At 39.6% G+C, this 16,941-nt stretch overlaps 1 protein-coding gene across 6 annotated transcripts in view; it reads left to right on the top strand.

Annotated features, from left to right (window-relative positions):
* Nucleotides 1–16,941, top strand: part of Ccser2 (coiled-coil serine rich protein 2) — a 117,451-nt gene that overhangs the window by 23,413 nt on the left and 77,097 nt on the right. For 5 of the 6 annotated variants that reach the window (XM_087906272.1, XM_087906274.1, XM_048420780.3 and 2 more), the window contains exons 2-3: nucleotides 1,145–2,597; nucleotides 3,775–3,971. In XM_087906272.1, the coding sequence (XP_087762398.1) occupies nucleotides 1,184–2,597; nucleotides 3,775–3,971 (1,611 nt within the window). In that variant the 5' untranslated portion in view covers nucleotides 1,145–1,183. Of the gene's footprint in view, nucleotides 1–1,144; nucleotides 2,598–3,774; nucleotides 3,972–10,045; nucleotides 10,115–16,941 lie in introns of those variants that run through there. The other variant, XM_048420781.3, reaches the window with a different exon arrangement.

The following is a 16,941-nucleotide window of genomic DNA, read 5'->3' as shown; positions in this document are numbered from 1 at the left end:
TATAAGAGAATATAGAAATCAACTCAGGGTATTTCAGACATTTCCAAGTTCTGTGCTAGCCATTTTTAGTTCCCCATTAAAGCTCAGAACAGTATTTATTAAAGTATTCACAGATTATATCATTAGAGATGTAGCCAATATGAACTTTTTAAAATTGTTAGTGATTGCATTCTAAAGACATACCAGGTAAAGTACATCAAAGGCAGCATGGCTCTTGAACCGAGGCAGAATCACAATGCTTTTTTATTTCAGAGCTATAAGGAAATGTAGGAGAAAGTTTCTGGAGCATTTGGACAGAAGGTCTACTACCAGTGAAAACAGCAGGGTTCACACAGATATGCAGATTTAGGAAATTGACATGAGACATCAAAATAATTTCATTCTAAGACCGCAGATCATTTGTTCTGCAAATATTTGTACATTTAAAACTTCATAATATTATTGCAGGAAAAATTACATTCAGAGTCTAACATTTTCCCCTCCCAGTTGGTAGACCCTGAAGCACTTTGTGTGTCTGGTTTTGAGCGCCTCTTTAGAAGCTGCTGGAAAACAACATGTATTGTGCTTATTTTAGACAGGAAAGTAAGGGTGGAGCAGTAAAAGGCTAGCATTGTCTCCTCAGTCTGCTTCTGCAGACAGGAGGTGCTGGAGTCTTTTCCCTGACACTGCGTGATAGAGTCTTTATTATGTGCTATTTAACAACTGGAAAATAACCATTACATGTGCTGCACTCTTGTTACCAATTTCCTTACAGCAATTCTAAAAGTGTGAGTATGGAAGCATGTTTTGTGATAAAGGCCATTATCAAAAATGAAAAAAAGCAGTTCTCTGGCATGGGTGTTGTAACTGTTTCTGGTGATATGTAGGGAAAACATGGCTGCTTGATCTTGACTCCACTGCAGAATCTAATTTGAATTTAGTCTTTTTAGTACGTTAATGTCTCAAAGTAGCCACTACTAAGCACAGGTCGGCAAAATACTTTATTCTTTTCAGTCTTGATGTACAATGTTTATTAAAAATTTCAAGATTCAATTTATTTTTTGCATTTTGCTTACTTTATATAGGAATCATGTTAATAAATACATAGTTATATATCCATGTAATTATACTTATTTAGCAACATTTCCTTTTTTTCTATCCACAGATTCTGTCAAGTTTTAAGAACAAATGCATCTTATAGCTCATGGAAGAAAAAACACAAATCAAGACGTTTTTGGGTTCCAAGCTGCCAAAATATGGAACGAAATCTGTGAGAAGTACTCTGCAGCCAGTGCCAAATGGGACCACTGTGGCTTTATTAGGGGCTTCCAAGAGCAGTAGTGTCAAAAGTTACATCAAAAATAATGGCTCTGATTGTTCGTTGTCCCACTCATTTAATTGGAGACAAGCAAATAAATACCAACTTGGTTCACAAAATACAGCAGAACTTAATAGTATTCAAAGTGCACATGATAAACTAATTGACCCTGAGCAAAATGCAGCTGCTCCAGGGACGCGTGATGGGGATGGGGTAAAGGTAGGTTTGAAAAGTGCTTCCGTGTTGACGTCCAAGTTAGCAAGACCATCCACCATGTTTTTGTCATCTACAGAGGAGTTAAGTCCAAAATCGTTTTCTGGACCATCTAATTTGGGTAAATTCACCAAAGGCACATTACTAGGAAGGACTTCATATTCTTCAGTCAATGCCAAGTCACATTTAAATACATTTTATAGGAACCGGTCACCTGGTAACATGCAGAAGCCAAGAGTGAATTCCTGTGCCACCAGGAGCAGTTCTGGAGAAAGTTTGGCACAGTCCCCAGACAATTCTAAATCTATTACTTGTGAAAAAATGGTAAGGTCACAAAGTTTTTCACATTCCATTCAGAATTCATTCCTTCCGCCTTCGTCTATAACCAGATCACATTCCTTCAACAGAGCTGTAGACCTGACAAAGCCTTATCAGAACCAACAGCTACCCGTTCGAGTGCCTCTCCGGTCAGGCATGCTGACGAGAAATTCTCGGCAGTCAGAAGTACTCAATGGGAACGAACACTTGGGGTTTGGTTTTAATAGGCCTTATGCTGCTGGCGCAAAGAAATTGGCTTTATCCAATGGCCCAGGTGTATCTTCCACGTTGGGTTATAGGATGGTTCATCCCTCTCTACTGAAATCTAGCCGACCTCCATTTTCTGGGACTGTGACAGTTGATAGTAATAAAAATTCACCTGCTGACATGTGTGTCGAAGAAGAAGCTATAGTTTTGGCAAAGGATGGCTCTACTGACAAGGACCACGAACTAGTTGAAAATGAAAGTTATCGAACAGACAATGATCAGACCGTGAAGCATGATTCTAAAATGCGGTACCTGAGTGATGATGTGGATGATATTTCCTTGTCATCGTTGTCATCCTCTGATAAGAATGATCTAAGTGAGGACTTCAGTGATGACTTCATAGACCTGGAGGACTCCAACAGAACTAGGATCACTCCCGAGGAGATTACCCTCAAAGAAGACAAGCATGAGAATGGACCATCAAAGGATAGATTTGATTCTCCTAAGGAAAATGAACAGACCCTCAGTAAAACTGATGAATGGATCGATATAAGTGTCTCTGGTAAGTATGAATATCCTTAATTCATGTGTTTTCTCTTAGCGATCACAGCACAGCTCAGATTTGGGGGTTGTCTTCTGATAGTTTCCAATATGCTATTTCATTGAGAAGACTAGTCTAGATAAAATGGAGCAGGACATCAGCCCTGTGGCTTGTTTTGATATGGTTTTCACCTTGTCTAGGATAGAATCAGTCCAAACTCTCCAAACCTTGTCCTTTGGGGGGCTGTCTTCTTCAGGCTGATTCCCATGTGGTAAAGGCTGTGTTTTCCTGATGCTCTTCCCTGCCCTATTAAACAGGACCATTTACTCTGCTAAGAGCAAAGCCATTGCAGATACCAGTCAGAGGACAGGCTGTGTTCTGTTGAATATTTTTCTATCTGAGGGATCGTTTTTGGTTAGCAGTCCTTAACTTCAGTGAATCATTGTTTACTTTCATTACTGAGGAGAGAGAGTGCCTATTAAACATTTCTTCTTAGACTTGTCTATGTTGGTACTTAGTGTGGGACGAAAGTTATTTGTTCGACTATCCTGAAAGATGAACAGTGAAGGGAGTGTACAAAGGCATGCCTAGTCAAGGGACTGGTCACATATAGTGATGCACTAAACCCCTACAGCTCTTCTAAAATAGAAGATGACTAGAACATTCTTTTTCTTGTTAAGAATGCATCTGTGAGGCTAAATAGTTTACAGAGAGGGAGAGGATTTCCTGAACAGTGATTAAAATTCAGTATTTTGCCAGGCTGTGGTGGTGCACACTTTTAATCCCAGCACTTGGGAGGCAGAGGTAGGTGGATCTCTGTGAGTTCAAGGCCACTGTGGTCTCTAAGAGCTAGTTCCAGGACAGGCCCCAAAGCTACAGAGAAACCCTGTCTCGAAAAACCAAAACCAAACCAAACCAAAATAAAAAAAAATATTGTGGGAAATATTAAAGGAATGTGAGGATGTAAGAAATGTTGCAGAGTGAGTTTTATGTTTGCTACAGAATGTTTAGCAGCTCATTTTTAAAACTCTGCCTTCTTTTTTGTTACATTTATTTGGAATTTAGAAGCAAGCTACAGTTCTGGTTTTTGAACAAAATGGTGTTATGATACATTGGGTTATTAGAGCTTTTATTTTAGGAATGAGAAATGATCGTTTTGTAAATTCATGTTTTTTCTTTCTTTTAAAACCATTTGAAGACAGGAGTGAATGTGCAAAGCACACTTCTGGGAATAACTTGGTTTCACCAGATACGGATTACAGAGCTGGATCTTCATTTGAACTCTCTCCATCTGACAGCTCTGATGGAACGTACATGTGGGATGAAGAGGGCCTGGAACCCATTGGGAGTGTCCATCCTGTTGGCAGCTATGAGTCCTCCGAAATGAACAGCATAGTATGTATGGATTTGTGCGCCCTTTTGGAGTTTTCTTCTTACTCTGTTATACAGAGACACATGACACTGATAAATACTTTAAACCTTGAAATCAGCTTTCTTATTTGAGAATAGGAATTTGTACCTATCTGCTAATGGCTTCTAAAATGTGTAACTAAAACATCAAGTATATGGTATGTAACATTTTTTTTAGTGTACACACACACACACACACACACACACACACACACACACGCACACACACAATACATCCAGGCATTTGTGCTTACTGCATTGGTCAGGCTAACCTAAGAATTTGGCTATCAAGGAGGTGAAGGGCATGCATGACCTGTAGACATTTTTTAGTTGCTATATTGAGAAGTGTCACTGGTGAAGGGGGGCCAAAGATGGGGCTTAACAGCAGCCAGCGTTTTCACAGAGAGGGTACAGAATTAGTGGAGAAGTCACTCCGTGACCATGAATTAACTGTTGGTAAACCCTGTGTTAGGTTCTACCACCAACTCAGTGTGGCTTAATATAAGGAAAGGTTTCAGCCTTTGTTTCTGCAAAGTCTGTTGTAGGTCTGGGCAGTCTCTGTGACAGTTGTCTTTAGTGACCTAAGCTGCTTTGGCCTTGAGCTTGACCTTGTCTTTGAAGCCCCCTTATTCCTGTGATAGAAGAAGACAGTATCTTCAGTCATAGGCTTGTAGTATTTAATTTGGCCTGCAAGTAGCACTGGGCGCATTCACTCACAACCTGATCATCAGAGCTTGTCTGTGGTCCCACATAAATACTCAGGGGATAGGAAATGTAATCTTTTTTTTGGAAAGAGGGAACTAGAAGAGCTATTGGCAATAATGCATGACATTACAAGACATTACAAGTCACATGGATAAAATGTAGCTGGTGTATTTAAAATGGCTCAGTGTAATTATTTAGGTTATAAAATAGAAATCCTCATACAATCAAATTGGTTTGTAGATATACAGCATTCTAATTGTCTTTTCAGTCAGCATGACTTTCTATATTCATATAAGCCTGTGACATGAAGAAACCAGATATTTCCCAAGAGTTTTTAAGTTTTACATACATAAGGAAGCCTTTGTTTGTATATATAATTTACAGAGTATCTTTCTCTGTTTAGGTCAAAGTTACAGTTTAAGACATCACTATGTTCTTTATTAATAGAGCTTTTAAATGAATAATTGAGGTTCTTATCAACATTTTGTCCTGTAGAAGGCAGTCGTAGGTCACTTAGGCTGTTTTGAAAGGTTCATTATCATAACTGACAGAAGGCTCTCTTTGCAGAGTTTAGAATGTGCATGGATGACCTTGGTGTTAAAATCCATGAGTGCTTGTCTTTACTGCACTTGAGAATAACAATTGGAAGCAGCAAGTCTTTACTGTACTGTAGAACAAGATGGTGGCTCCTGATTTTTCTCTCTGCTTCGTTTTGAGTCTGGATTTCACTATGAGGCATGTCTGTCCCAGAACTCTATGTGTAGACCAGGCTGACTTCAGATTCACAGGGTTCTGCTGGCTTCTGCCACCCAAGTGCTGGACTTAAAAGTCTACATTGCCTTGCCCAATTTTGATATTTTTCTTTATTGATCCCAGAGGAAGACAGTCTGAGGAAGGATGGATGTATTGGTAAAGCATGTTAAGTTCTTGGATAGTGGATTCACTGTTTTTGATGGAAGTTCATAGTGTTTGCTTTGACTATTTTCAACTTTCTTGCTTTTATGATACATCTCTTAACTGTTTGGTCTTCGTTGAGATGCTGTTTCGGCCAATGCATTTTTGTCTTCCTTCTTTTTGTCGAGATATCAGTGTACTTTGTCAGTTTATTTATTTCCCTTCCTTTTACAGTAAACTTGCTTGATCCTTAGCAAATAATTTATTTAAAAAGAATTTTGTCTTTTTTTTAATAAAGAGTTTACTTCTGTGTTTTTGGTGTACTTCACTCTGATATCTTATTATTTTTACTTACATTGTCTTCCTCTTTCTGCTTTTCCATTTTCCTTTTCTTTGCTAAAATAATTCCTGTTAATACTTGTAACGTAAGTCCAAATGAGCTTTAGCATGCTCTCTCTGTTTTTGGACCTTACAGCAACGTTAACTCCAGTCCTGGTGAATATAAGTGAAGTGTCTCTAGATTGTATGCCAGTTGTCACTATTATGCAGGTTAGAGGAGAGTGCCCACTGCCCTGTTGTGAATTTAGCCCAGGGTCTGTGCATGCTGTGTCAGCACTGCAGCACTGGGCTGCATCTCCAGTCAGCTCCTGTTTCCTTCAGCTGATGCTGCTTTTAAGCAAGACTTTGTATTTGAAGTAAAAGAGTGCTAAGGACACTTGGCGCAAGTTCTTATGTTGTCAAGGATAAACAGAGAACTTTCAGACCAGCACTTTGGAAACAGTCACTAGCTGGAATTTACATGCTTAGTAGTACTTGTGTATAATTTACATTCAGTAAAGCACAAACAGCCCATGGACTTTTGTTATGGGAAATATTATGGTTATGGGAAATATTCTGTCACCTCAAAAAATTCTTTTCTGTTCCTTTCATTGACCCTCTTATTCCAGAGAAAAGTTACTTCTTATCACGAGAAAGAGAGGAAAGGATGCTGGAATGTTTCTTCTGTCACTGTAGATTAATTGTACTGTTCTTAAACTGTATATAAATGAAGCTGGGCACATATTATTTTGTGTCTGGCTTCTTTTAATGAGTTGTGGCTTGTTTGTTTTATTGTATGGGAACGTCTTTGCTGTGATGCCAGGGTTATTAAACACGAGCACTACAGCGTTGTGATGACTCGTCTGGTAACACTAAGGTATTTGGGAAGTGAGGAATTTAAGCCATAAGTATAGTTAACCTTCGTTTTTGGAATGTTTTTTTTCTAAAAAAAATTGAGTATGGGAGAACTGTCTCCATTACTTATCTGCCATATGACATCATGGGTGGTAGTAGAGATGACCCTCCAACTCATCAATGCCTAAGGCAGGTGGGAGAGCTGACCCTGCCCACTCATCAGCCATGCCTGAGCAACACAGCAGTGCTGGCTCTGAAGGGGTAGGTGTGTGAGATCCAACCCTGAGGACCTGAAGAAGGAGAACTGGCTTCACCCCTTTCTCTTCTCTATTAGAAGTGAACTTGACAGGGCAGTGCAGGAGAGCTTGCCCTGGTGGTGAGGACAAGGGAGACCTGGTGGGCTGACCAATCCTACACAGGGCCAGAACCAGAGTTATGGGTTGATCTACCCCAAAATCCACCCCATCTGTGATCTGCTGGAGCACATGAAGGGACTGGTCTTGCAGATCCAAAGCTACAGGATTTTCACAACACAGGGCAATAGCAGAATAGCCAAGAGGACTTCCAGTAAGGGTCCAGCATCGTTAGTGCAGCAGAAACCAGAGGCCTTGAACTAGACCAGTGACTCTTTGCAATGAACACTTGCAAGTAAAGATACATGGACAAAAGGGTTTACTGTGTGACTCACTGTGCGTGACTACCTGTGCCACACTACAGCTTCTATTTTCTCAAATTTTACTGGCAGGGGGATGCAAGGGCAGAGGGTGGATACGAAGGAATGGAAAATAAATGGGACTGAGATGAAAAATGTGAAAGACACAAAGATTAAATAAAAAGAATGTAGAGATATTCTCTTGCTGTTTACCCTAGGTTAGTGTGTACTATGAGATCCTTCTTCATGGTCCCAGGGCTCTGGGGTTGAGGGCTTAAACTGCCAGCCTGCTTAGAGTAAATAAAACAGGGTGTCCAAGTTCTAGGCAATCAGTTCTTGAACATGTTGGGTGTTTTTTGTGTTTGTCAGTCTTGCCTTATTTTCAGATAGTAGGCCCTCGGAACTCCTTATTTAAACCAGCTACTTAACTTAGAAGCAAATGACTTGACAGTAAGAAATACTTATGTCTTCATTGATGGTGCTGACATATTTGTATTTCAGATGGTTCTTTTTCTCTGTTTTCCTAGGAACAAGTGGCTGCATTTGGTTTTTTTGACCTGGTGATTTCAGATAGACACCACTGTGTCTTAAATGTGCATTGGGTCCCATGAGAGTCTTATGAGTTCCTTAGGTTGCTTGTAATAAATTTTGGATCATTTTTATCCAGAAATAGAAAAGCAAGTAAAAATAATAAATCTGATATGTATTTATCTTTCAGTTTTAGAGGAAACTTTTTAATTTTTAAATTAATCTTTAATTACATATGATCTTAGTCTCACTTAACTTACTTACCTTTGTTAGTTTAGACGGTACATCCTGTAGGTCCTCAAAATATGCTAACTCAGGAGGAAATTCCTCCAGGGCCTTAAGGCTTTGGTTCCCAGAACTCTCTTTGCTAGTTGGTCCTCTGCTAAATAGCTTGGTGCGGCCCCTTAAAGAGTCCAGCTCTTTCCCCGCTCCAGGGAAAGTTGTGTCTTTTTCTGCTTCCTTGGAAGAAGGGCACCAGAGATACTTTGATCATTTTTAAAGTATATTTGCAGTACTAGCTTGTTTCCATTCTACTAGTGTTTTTTTTAATCCCGTTTAACAGACTTTTTTACTGCTCATTGAACTTTTATTCAGTTTTATTATTACCATATTACCATCTCTTTGCATCTCACTCAGATTTCTCCAGTTGACCAATAAAATATGTATTCTTTGGTAAACAGACACATTAGAATCACCCATTGGTTTGGGTTAGAATGAGCTTGAGTCTTGTCTGTTTTCTGGACCATGAGTGTTCCATGTATTTGGCTTTTCTGTTCCACCCTTGTGTTCTTCGAGTGCTGCATTCCTCAACCTCTCGTATAAGGTGGTTTAGTCTTTCTCCTTCTTTGTTTACTCTAACCCCAGGATTAGCTACATCTCTAGGACCTCTGCTTCTTTTTCATTATAAATGAAATCAGAAAGCAACGTTTCAGGGGCTTGGTATGCTGATTCCTGCCCCAGAGTTGTTCTCAGCAGGAAATCTTTTGTGTGAGTATCTGTACATAGGTGTTCCCACCAATGGCTTACTTCCAAGCATCAGGCTACATCCTGGCTACTAGTCTTTCCTTTCTACGGAAGTCTTCATAACCCCTTACATTCTCAAGCCTGACATGGCAAACCAACAAGTGTGGCTATTCTTTTATATAATATGGCAGCCTCGGTCTTTTTGAGGAAGTGATGTAATTTAGAGAAGTTAGCCCAGGAGTATACTAGGATACAACGGGTATCTTGACGAATGTTCTGTGTTTGCAGGATGGGCAGAAGGGATAATGTATTTAAGCGGGTGAGAAGACTGAGATAGCCCAAGGTTTGATATGGCTGAGAGACAGAGAAGAACCTGTCAGCATAGAGCTCTTACTCAGGGAGAAAACTGGATTTTTGTTCTGTGAACTGAAAAAGAGCTACAGGAGGACTTTAATAGGAAGAAACATAATCTGATTTACATTTAGAAAATGTTTCTGTGAAAGGTTGGATTGGAATGCATGAAGAGTAGTGGAAGCCATTGATGAAGGATGGGTTGTCGTGGCCGGCACTAAGGTGGTGGTGAGTGGAGGCATAGAGGAAAAGACACTTTGGGAAACGTTTAGAGAGGTAGTAGGCTGAATTTCTTGCTGGATTGATCATACAGTTGGAAACATCACCTCTTCAGTTTTAGAAGTTGCGAGTATTTTTTTCTGCTTCTCTTAGTTCTGCCAGCTCACCCGGAGTTGCTGGTTAGACTTGTTGCCTTCCTGTCGGCTTCCCATTCCTTGTAATATGGAATCTGCCCTCTGGCTTTCATTTTCTACAACCTCCTCTCATTTACGTCAGTCAGTCTGATCACTTTACCTTCTACTTCCTTCTTGTCTTGAATATGGTTGGTACTTTATTTTTCCTCATTGCTCATTTAGGTTTTAGGTTCTAAGGTCTCGGTTTAATCTTTATTGAAATGAATACCATGAAAGGCCCCATAAGTATTGCCATTCAATTAAGAAATAAATAGAAACTCCTAAACTGCAGCTACTGTTTATTGCTGTTTAATATTTTCCATGCATATTGTGACGTAACATCTTTAGCAAGTGAGTTTCTAAGGCTTCACGTGTCATAATAGCAAGCTGCCAGTAACTAGAAATGTCATGTCAGTGTAGATGGGAAGCTGAGGGACGGCTTACAGAAAGTTGAGACGGTCTTAAAATAGGTAAATGGGAAGCTTAAACTCATCTTCATCCCTCTTTCTGTTCCCTGATTTGATACTTCTGTTGATAATACTTTGTTCAGATGATTGAAATAATACCACCAAACTTTTCAAATGCAAATTTGTTTCTCTTTGTTTTGTATAGCTACTTTGAGAATGTGCAGACATTCATCTTTTCCAGTGTTAGGTTTGTTGATGCTTTTTTAATTGGAATGATATAAAGTAAAGCTATCTCTATTTCTTGTCTTCTTAAGGTGATCCATGTCACTGTGGACCGATAGGCATTACTCTGTATTTCAGCAGTATTGTTATTCAGATTGTTTTTTGCTAATAGGAGTTCTTTCATGTTGGTTTCGGTATATTTCTGAATGCCTCATTGCTTTTGAACATTCCTTGTTTTGGCACCAGAAGGTTTTAGGTTCATTTTGTAAAATATCCACTTCTAGAAATAGATTTAGGAACCCAAACTAATGACTGGATGGACTTTTTGCATGTCATTGGTTTTTAAGCTTCATGCTAAAAGTAGTTGGGAATTGTGTGTAATATGTTATTTAGTATTCATAGTGGTGCCTTCAACTCCACCCATTAGTACAGTGTCCATTTTCATCTTTCATTTTTCTTTTTTTAACTCTCTTCTCAGTTGAGAAACCTATACCTAACATGTATACATACTAGAATCATAGTGTGTGCTATAAATGTACTTTTACGCATGCATGTATGGATCACGCCTTTCTTTTCAGCTTTATTCTTAACAGTTTATAGGTTAAATACTACTTTTCATTTTTTTAATTTCTCAACCTATCCTTGGTAGTTAGCAATTTGCCATAATGTTAAGGTCCATTAGCTACTGTCTGTATTTAACTGTAGACTTTCTTTTTGTCTTGATTTCCTTAAAGTATTTATTTAGTATCATTTCATGGATAAATTTCCATTTTTTTTCCTTGGTAACTTGTGCTACATTTTTTTGTTGGTATATATTTATTCAGTCATTCTAGTAACAGTGGTTGAACTTTACTGTCATGTTTCAATAAAATTAGATTTATTTATTGCTATTATTACTTTTAAAGCAACTCTGCCTAATGTTTGGCTATGGGTCTTTTTATCTGCTGCCATCAGTTCTGGTTGAAACCTTTCTGCTAACAGTTGCATCAGGCACCAGTCTGGTCATAGGAGATGACCGGTTCAGGCTACATATCCACTATTGCTAGGAGCCTGTATGGGACTCACCTGGGCACTCTGCATACATGTTACAGTTGTGTAGCTTTGTAACATGAGGGGCTGCTTGTTGGGGTTTTTGTCTACCTCGTTCCCACAGCCATTTAGCCCCAAAGAATCACACAGAGAGTCTGTATTAATTATAAACTGATGGCCCATTAGCTCAGGCTTCTTATTAACTCTTATAACTTATATTAACCCATTATTCTTATCTGTGTTAGCCACATGGCTCAGTACCGTTTTCAGCAGGGCAGGTCACATTCTGCTTCTTCCGTGGTCTGGGCAGGACTGCCGAGGAATGGGCCTCCTTCTTCCCAGAATACTCCTGTTCTCTTTGCTCCACCTCTACTTCCTGTCTGGTTTTCCCACCTATACTTCCTGCCTGGCCAATCAGCATTTATTTAAAACATGATTGACAGAATACAGAATACAGACAATTATCCTGCACCATAGCTTGGTCTTCTTGTGGGACTCCTAACAGTGGCAACAGGGCCTGTCTCCTACTCTTTTACTGACTTCTGGAACATTATTGTTCACCTTGCCCAACCTTAATACATGGGGACATGCTTAGTCGTACTGCAACTTGAAATGCCATGTCTTATTGATACTCATGGGATATCTGCCCTTCCTGTATGGAGATGGAAGAGAAGGGGATTGGGAAATGAGGGGGAAGATAAGGTGGGGAGGCTGCAGCTGGGATGTGAAATAAATAGATGAATAAAAAAAGTAACACCTGAAACAGAGCAGACTATTAACTTACTAAATAATGTGGCTGCTAAGGCATTGGCTCATAGAAATATTCTCTTACTGATAAAAAACCTACAGAAGTTATTTTTTTACTAAATGAAATAGAGGTAAATGATTTGCTCTACACCATTGATGATTGGCAGGTCACACTAACGTTTTTCAGGATCTATAAAGATCCTCCTTTTAAGATTTTATAAAAATACCCTATGACTTTTTGAAAGTTACATCTTAAAATCCTATAGAGATTACTTTTAATGCTTTTATGGCTCTAGGAAAAGGACAAAGAACATGCTTCTATACAAATTTCACATGCTCCACAAAAAAGATTGTACCCACTCTGGGTTATACAGCTCACATCTAAACTTGCTGTAATCCATCAACTTTTTTTTTTTTCATTAGATGTTTCTAAGCCACTGAATATTTTAACTGACTGTACTGTTTATTTGGATGACAGTTTATTGGATTGACTTAGAAGAATCAGACTCTTATAGTCATGGATAGCTTTGGAACCTCAGTTTGCATTTCTTTTTCTGTGTGGGAACCTCTGCATTTTTGGAATTTCCAGCTTGATAATTCATTGTGGTCTCTGGGAGTTTATGCTAATTAGGTAGCTTAGTCCTAGAGGTCTGCTCTGCCAGAATTAGCAAACACTGCAAAAAGAGTTGCTTTGAATCCTGCATTAGGCTGGCCTCTGGGAGATAAAGAGAAAGTGCTGGAGGTAGGGTTCAGTCATGTGGACAGTAATTTAATCAGCCTTGATTTTGTAAGACAATTCCAATAAAAGCCCCCGGACACTGGGTCGTGGGTGGCATCTTTGTTAGCAGTGCCCTGTGTGTGTTGTTTTGTATCAGTGTGCCATGGAGATGACACGTACTGGCTTCATTAGAAGACATGGATGCTTTGAATTCATGACCATCCCAGACTTTGCCTTATGTGACTCTTTCTTGGGGTGTGTGTGTGCTTGTTTTTTGACCCTCATTCTAATCATAAATATATCACTTTTCTGAATTCTTTGAGTTCTACCAAATTGTCAAATCCCAGTTAGACTTTTGGGAAACCTTCACCTTGCAGTTAGTATCTCAAGTATGGTTTCTGTGGAAGTCTGTGCCCCGTAACATTTTCCTAACTATAGATGGTGCCAAAAATCATTGTAGTAGGTATCAGGAAAAAGTTGACTCTGAGTATCAACCCTAATTCACCGGAACATGTGTTTTATGAAGAGAGGCTGAAAGGTGGCAGATGAGATAGGTCCCTTTGATTCTTGGATGACTTTCTGATCACTGTGCTGTGAAATTATAGCATCATTGTGCTCTGTTACTAAAAGTTAAAGGATTAAGATCTTATTCTTGTAGAGATTGCTCTTCCGGGTAGAACATGAAAGGCAGACTAGTAAGAAATGAAGTATACAGTCCTGAGGTATCATCTTTTGTAATGAAAGCCATGGCGAGCTCTGGGACTGATTGTGATGATGTTGGCCATTTGGGTCCGTGACTACCACCCCCATCCCAGTGGGAAAGATTACTACTGAGCACTGGACAGTACTGTCAAAGTGACAGTCCTGGGAGGTATGCAGTTGGTGGGAGGGTAAACTAAAAAACTCCTGGAGCCAGGTGTTTTGGAAAGGAGCCAGGTGTTTTGGAAAGGTGCTGTCTTAGTTTTCAGCTCTGTATCATGAGTGTCTGGAAATATCATTATTAAAATAGGTATGAAGGTGACTAATTTAGAAGTTTTAACTGTTTTGTAGTAAAAGAAATATTAGGGTTAATACAGGACCCAGATGGCAGAGCTTGCTACTGAGCAAGCATAGGTGTCTGTATAGGATTCAGAAGCATAGCTGGTTATTCCTGAGGTAGCTCTGAACTGGAGAAAGCTGCGAGACAGTGGCTGATGGGCTAGATAAAAGCTATTGGAGAGTTTGTTTGCATGAAAAGGAGCTGTCTTTCTGCTCTGAGTGGAAAGACCCCCAATAAAGTGGCTGTATTTCATATGCATGTCATGCCAAACTGGGATATTCATCTATTGAATATGATTCTTAACAGGGTTTCACTCAGTAAATGCTGATGAAGGGTCCACTTTGTATGAAATCACTTCTGCCATAAGTGTACTTCTGTAGAATCAAGCAAAAGACTGAGATCTTACCACATTCTGTCTCAGTTCTCCTTGAATCTTGAAGATGTCAAAATTGACCTAAAAATATTGGTAAAAACAGGTAGGGGTGGGGAGAAGGAGTGTCAAGAGTCTAATGTTTGTAGGGACTGCTGTTTGTTAAGCAGTGGTCTGAAAATACCAGACACTGATGGATTTGAAACTAAGGTCTTGTGTAGTGTGTGCGTGTGTGGTATCTCATGTACGTGTTTTCTTGTTTTTCTTTCCTCCTCCCCTTTCACTTGCTCTTCACTGAATTTGGAGAGTGGGGGATAGGATTTCTCGCTGAACCTGGTGCTCAGCTGGGCTAGCTGGCCATTGAGCTCCAGGGATCCTCCTGTTTCCATTTCCAGTGTGCTGGGATTGAAAGTGTGCACCACCATGCCTGGCTTTTTATGTGTTTGCTGGGAATCCAGTTTACAAGTATGTTTTGGAATGAACTGTTTCTTTAGTCTCCCAAACAAAGGCCTTTATGCTGCTCTGTTGGTTACACCAGTGGGTAGGTGGGTGTACAGCCAACATTCCATGATGATTCTGAAGCATTAAAGGATCTAAACAAGTCCACTCAGCTTTTCTCTGCTTGGAATAGTAGAAAGCCTAGAAGATGCTGATTCTTTTGTTTACTTTGACAATTTGTATATGTTTTTATTTTATGTATATGGGTATTTTGCCTGTATGTATGTCTGAATATCAAATATGTGCCTGGTGCCCTTGGAGGTCAGAAGAGGATTTTGTGTTCTCTGTATCTAGAGCTATAGATGGCTGTGAACCACCATCTAGGTGGTGGGAATTGAACCCAGGCCCTCTGGAAAACCAGCAAGTGCTCTGACTGCTGAGGTCTCTCTGCAACTCCTCTTGTCTGTGTTTTGAATTGATTTCATATTATTATCTCTCTGGGTCATATTTAAATTTCTTATGTTTATTTAATTCTCCTTCTTGGTCTTTGAAAACTTTTAACAAAAGTACTTTAAAGTCTTTCTGCCAGTTCAGTTATTTTATCACTTTGTTTTCTTTTTAGGGGTTTGAATTTTCCTTGAATAGGGGCAAATTTTTCTTTAGTAGCATTATGCTGGTCATTTTACAAAGTATAATATAAATTTTGGTGTGGCTATCACTTGGTATTGCAGATATGTGTGTAAGGTTAATTATGGCCAGCCAATAAGGCATAGCCACCTTTTGTTCTTGTCTTCAGTTTCTACTTCAGTTCTGCTTGAATCTGAGTTGTGCTGCTCTCTGCAACACGCTAGGAGAAGGCTGACATTCTGGGTCTTTGAGTCTTTGCCCCGAGTGTTCCCAGACTCGACTGTCCTGTAACCTACTCTTAACCCTCTACATATTTGCTCTTACATCTGGGTTTCTTTTTTCTTTTGCTACTTCATTGACCCTTTGACTGTCAAGAGGAAGATTAGGTAATTTTATTTGCTGTGATCTCTTAGTATTCATAAAAAGTATCATAGCACTAATCTGAACACTGCTAATTCAAGGCTACATATTTTAGTTAAAGTACAAGATGCAATTTATAATTTTAATAGTCATAGCTGCATTAAAAAGAAGCATCCCGGGGCCAGTTAAATGGCCTGGGGCGGTAAAGATGTTTGCCTCCAGCCTGACAAGCAGAATTCAGTTCTTCAGAACCCACATTCTAGAAGGAGAGAATGGATTCCCACAAACTGTCCTCCGACCTCTATACTCATCCTGTATACACACACACACACACACACACACACACACACACACACACACATGCACACTCATGGAATAAGATGAATAATTAGATCTTGGTAAAGACCAATCCACAAGAAGGCAGGGACAGTGTAAAGGTTAAACCAGAACTTTAAATACATAAAGCAAAACTAATAGTAGTAAAATCATTCTGGCACTGATCCCACTTCTGATTACAAACAAATGGAAGGAGACCAGATGAAATATTCACAAGAGGCCCAAACAGAGAGCAACAATGAAGGAATTGTACACAATTCTGAGAGCTTTGCTTCTCCTATAAATGCCACCTTCCTTTGGTCTTGCTCTGGGACTTCCCATAACTCTGTAAAAGGGGGTGACAACAAAGAGAGACTTCAAGGAAGAGTGATGCTCTTCCAGTTCTTTGAAGAAGAAAAGCAAAGAGCCAAAGCATATATCGGTTTAAACAGCCAAAGGTACACATACTGCCCCCATCATCATTGGGCTCCCATAGATAAGGCTTGGCCTGGTCAGCTCTAGCTTGACCTCCAGGTTATGGCTGGCCCTTCCCATGAGTCTTACTAGATAGGTGGAGAAGACCTGCCTTGGGGTCATTTCTATCCTTGAGTGACTGTCATGCCTGTGTAAAGCCAAGGAACAGTCTGCTTTAAAATAAGGGAGACAAATGCAAAATGGGGGTAGAAACGCCAGGCTTTCATTATGCTTTTATTTACCTTGTGGGCCTCAAAAGCAGTTTGAAAGCACCGGTTATATTGAGAATATGCTTATTTGGCAATGAGTGAATGGAGCTTCACCACTCTTACTCAACATAGACTTATTTGTTGCTTACTGATGGGAAGATGTCGTGAGAACATCTTGTTAGGTAGATATTGTTTTGGTGAATATCATAGAGTGTACTTGAATAAACTAAGAAGGCTACAGTTCATCAGGCAGTATAATCTTAGGAGACCTCTGTTGTATTAATATATGTAGTCTGCATTGGTACCAATGGTTTGTGCAGCATATGCCTGTTGAACAAAAGT

The sequence above is a fragment of the Myodes glareolus genome, chromosome 5 (assembly GCF_982192425.1).
Source record: "Myodes glareolus chromosome 5, mMyoGla1.1, whole genome shotgun sequence".
NCBI classification, from domain to species: Eukaryota; Metazoa; Chordata; class Mammalia; order Rodentia; family Cricetidae; genus Myodes; species Myodes glareolus.
Note: the sequence above shows the minus strand (reverse complement) of the source record. Positions and strands in the feature narration are given on the sequence as shown.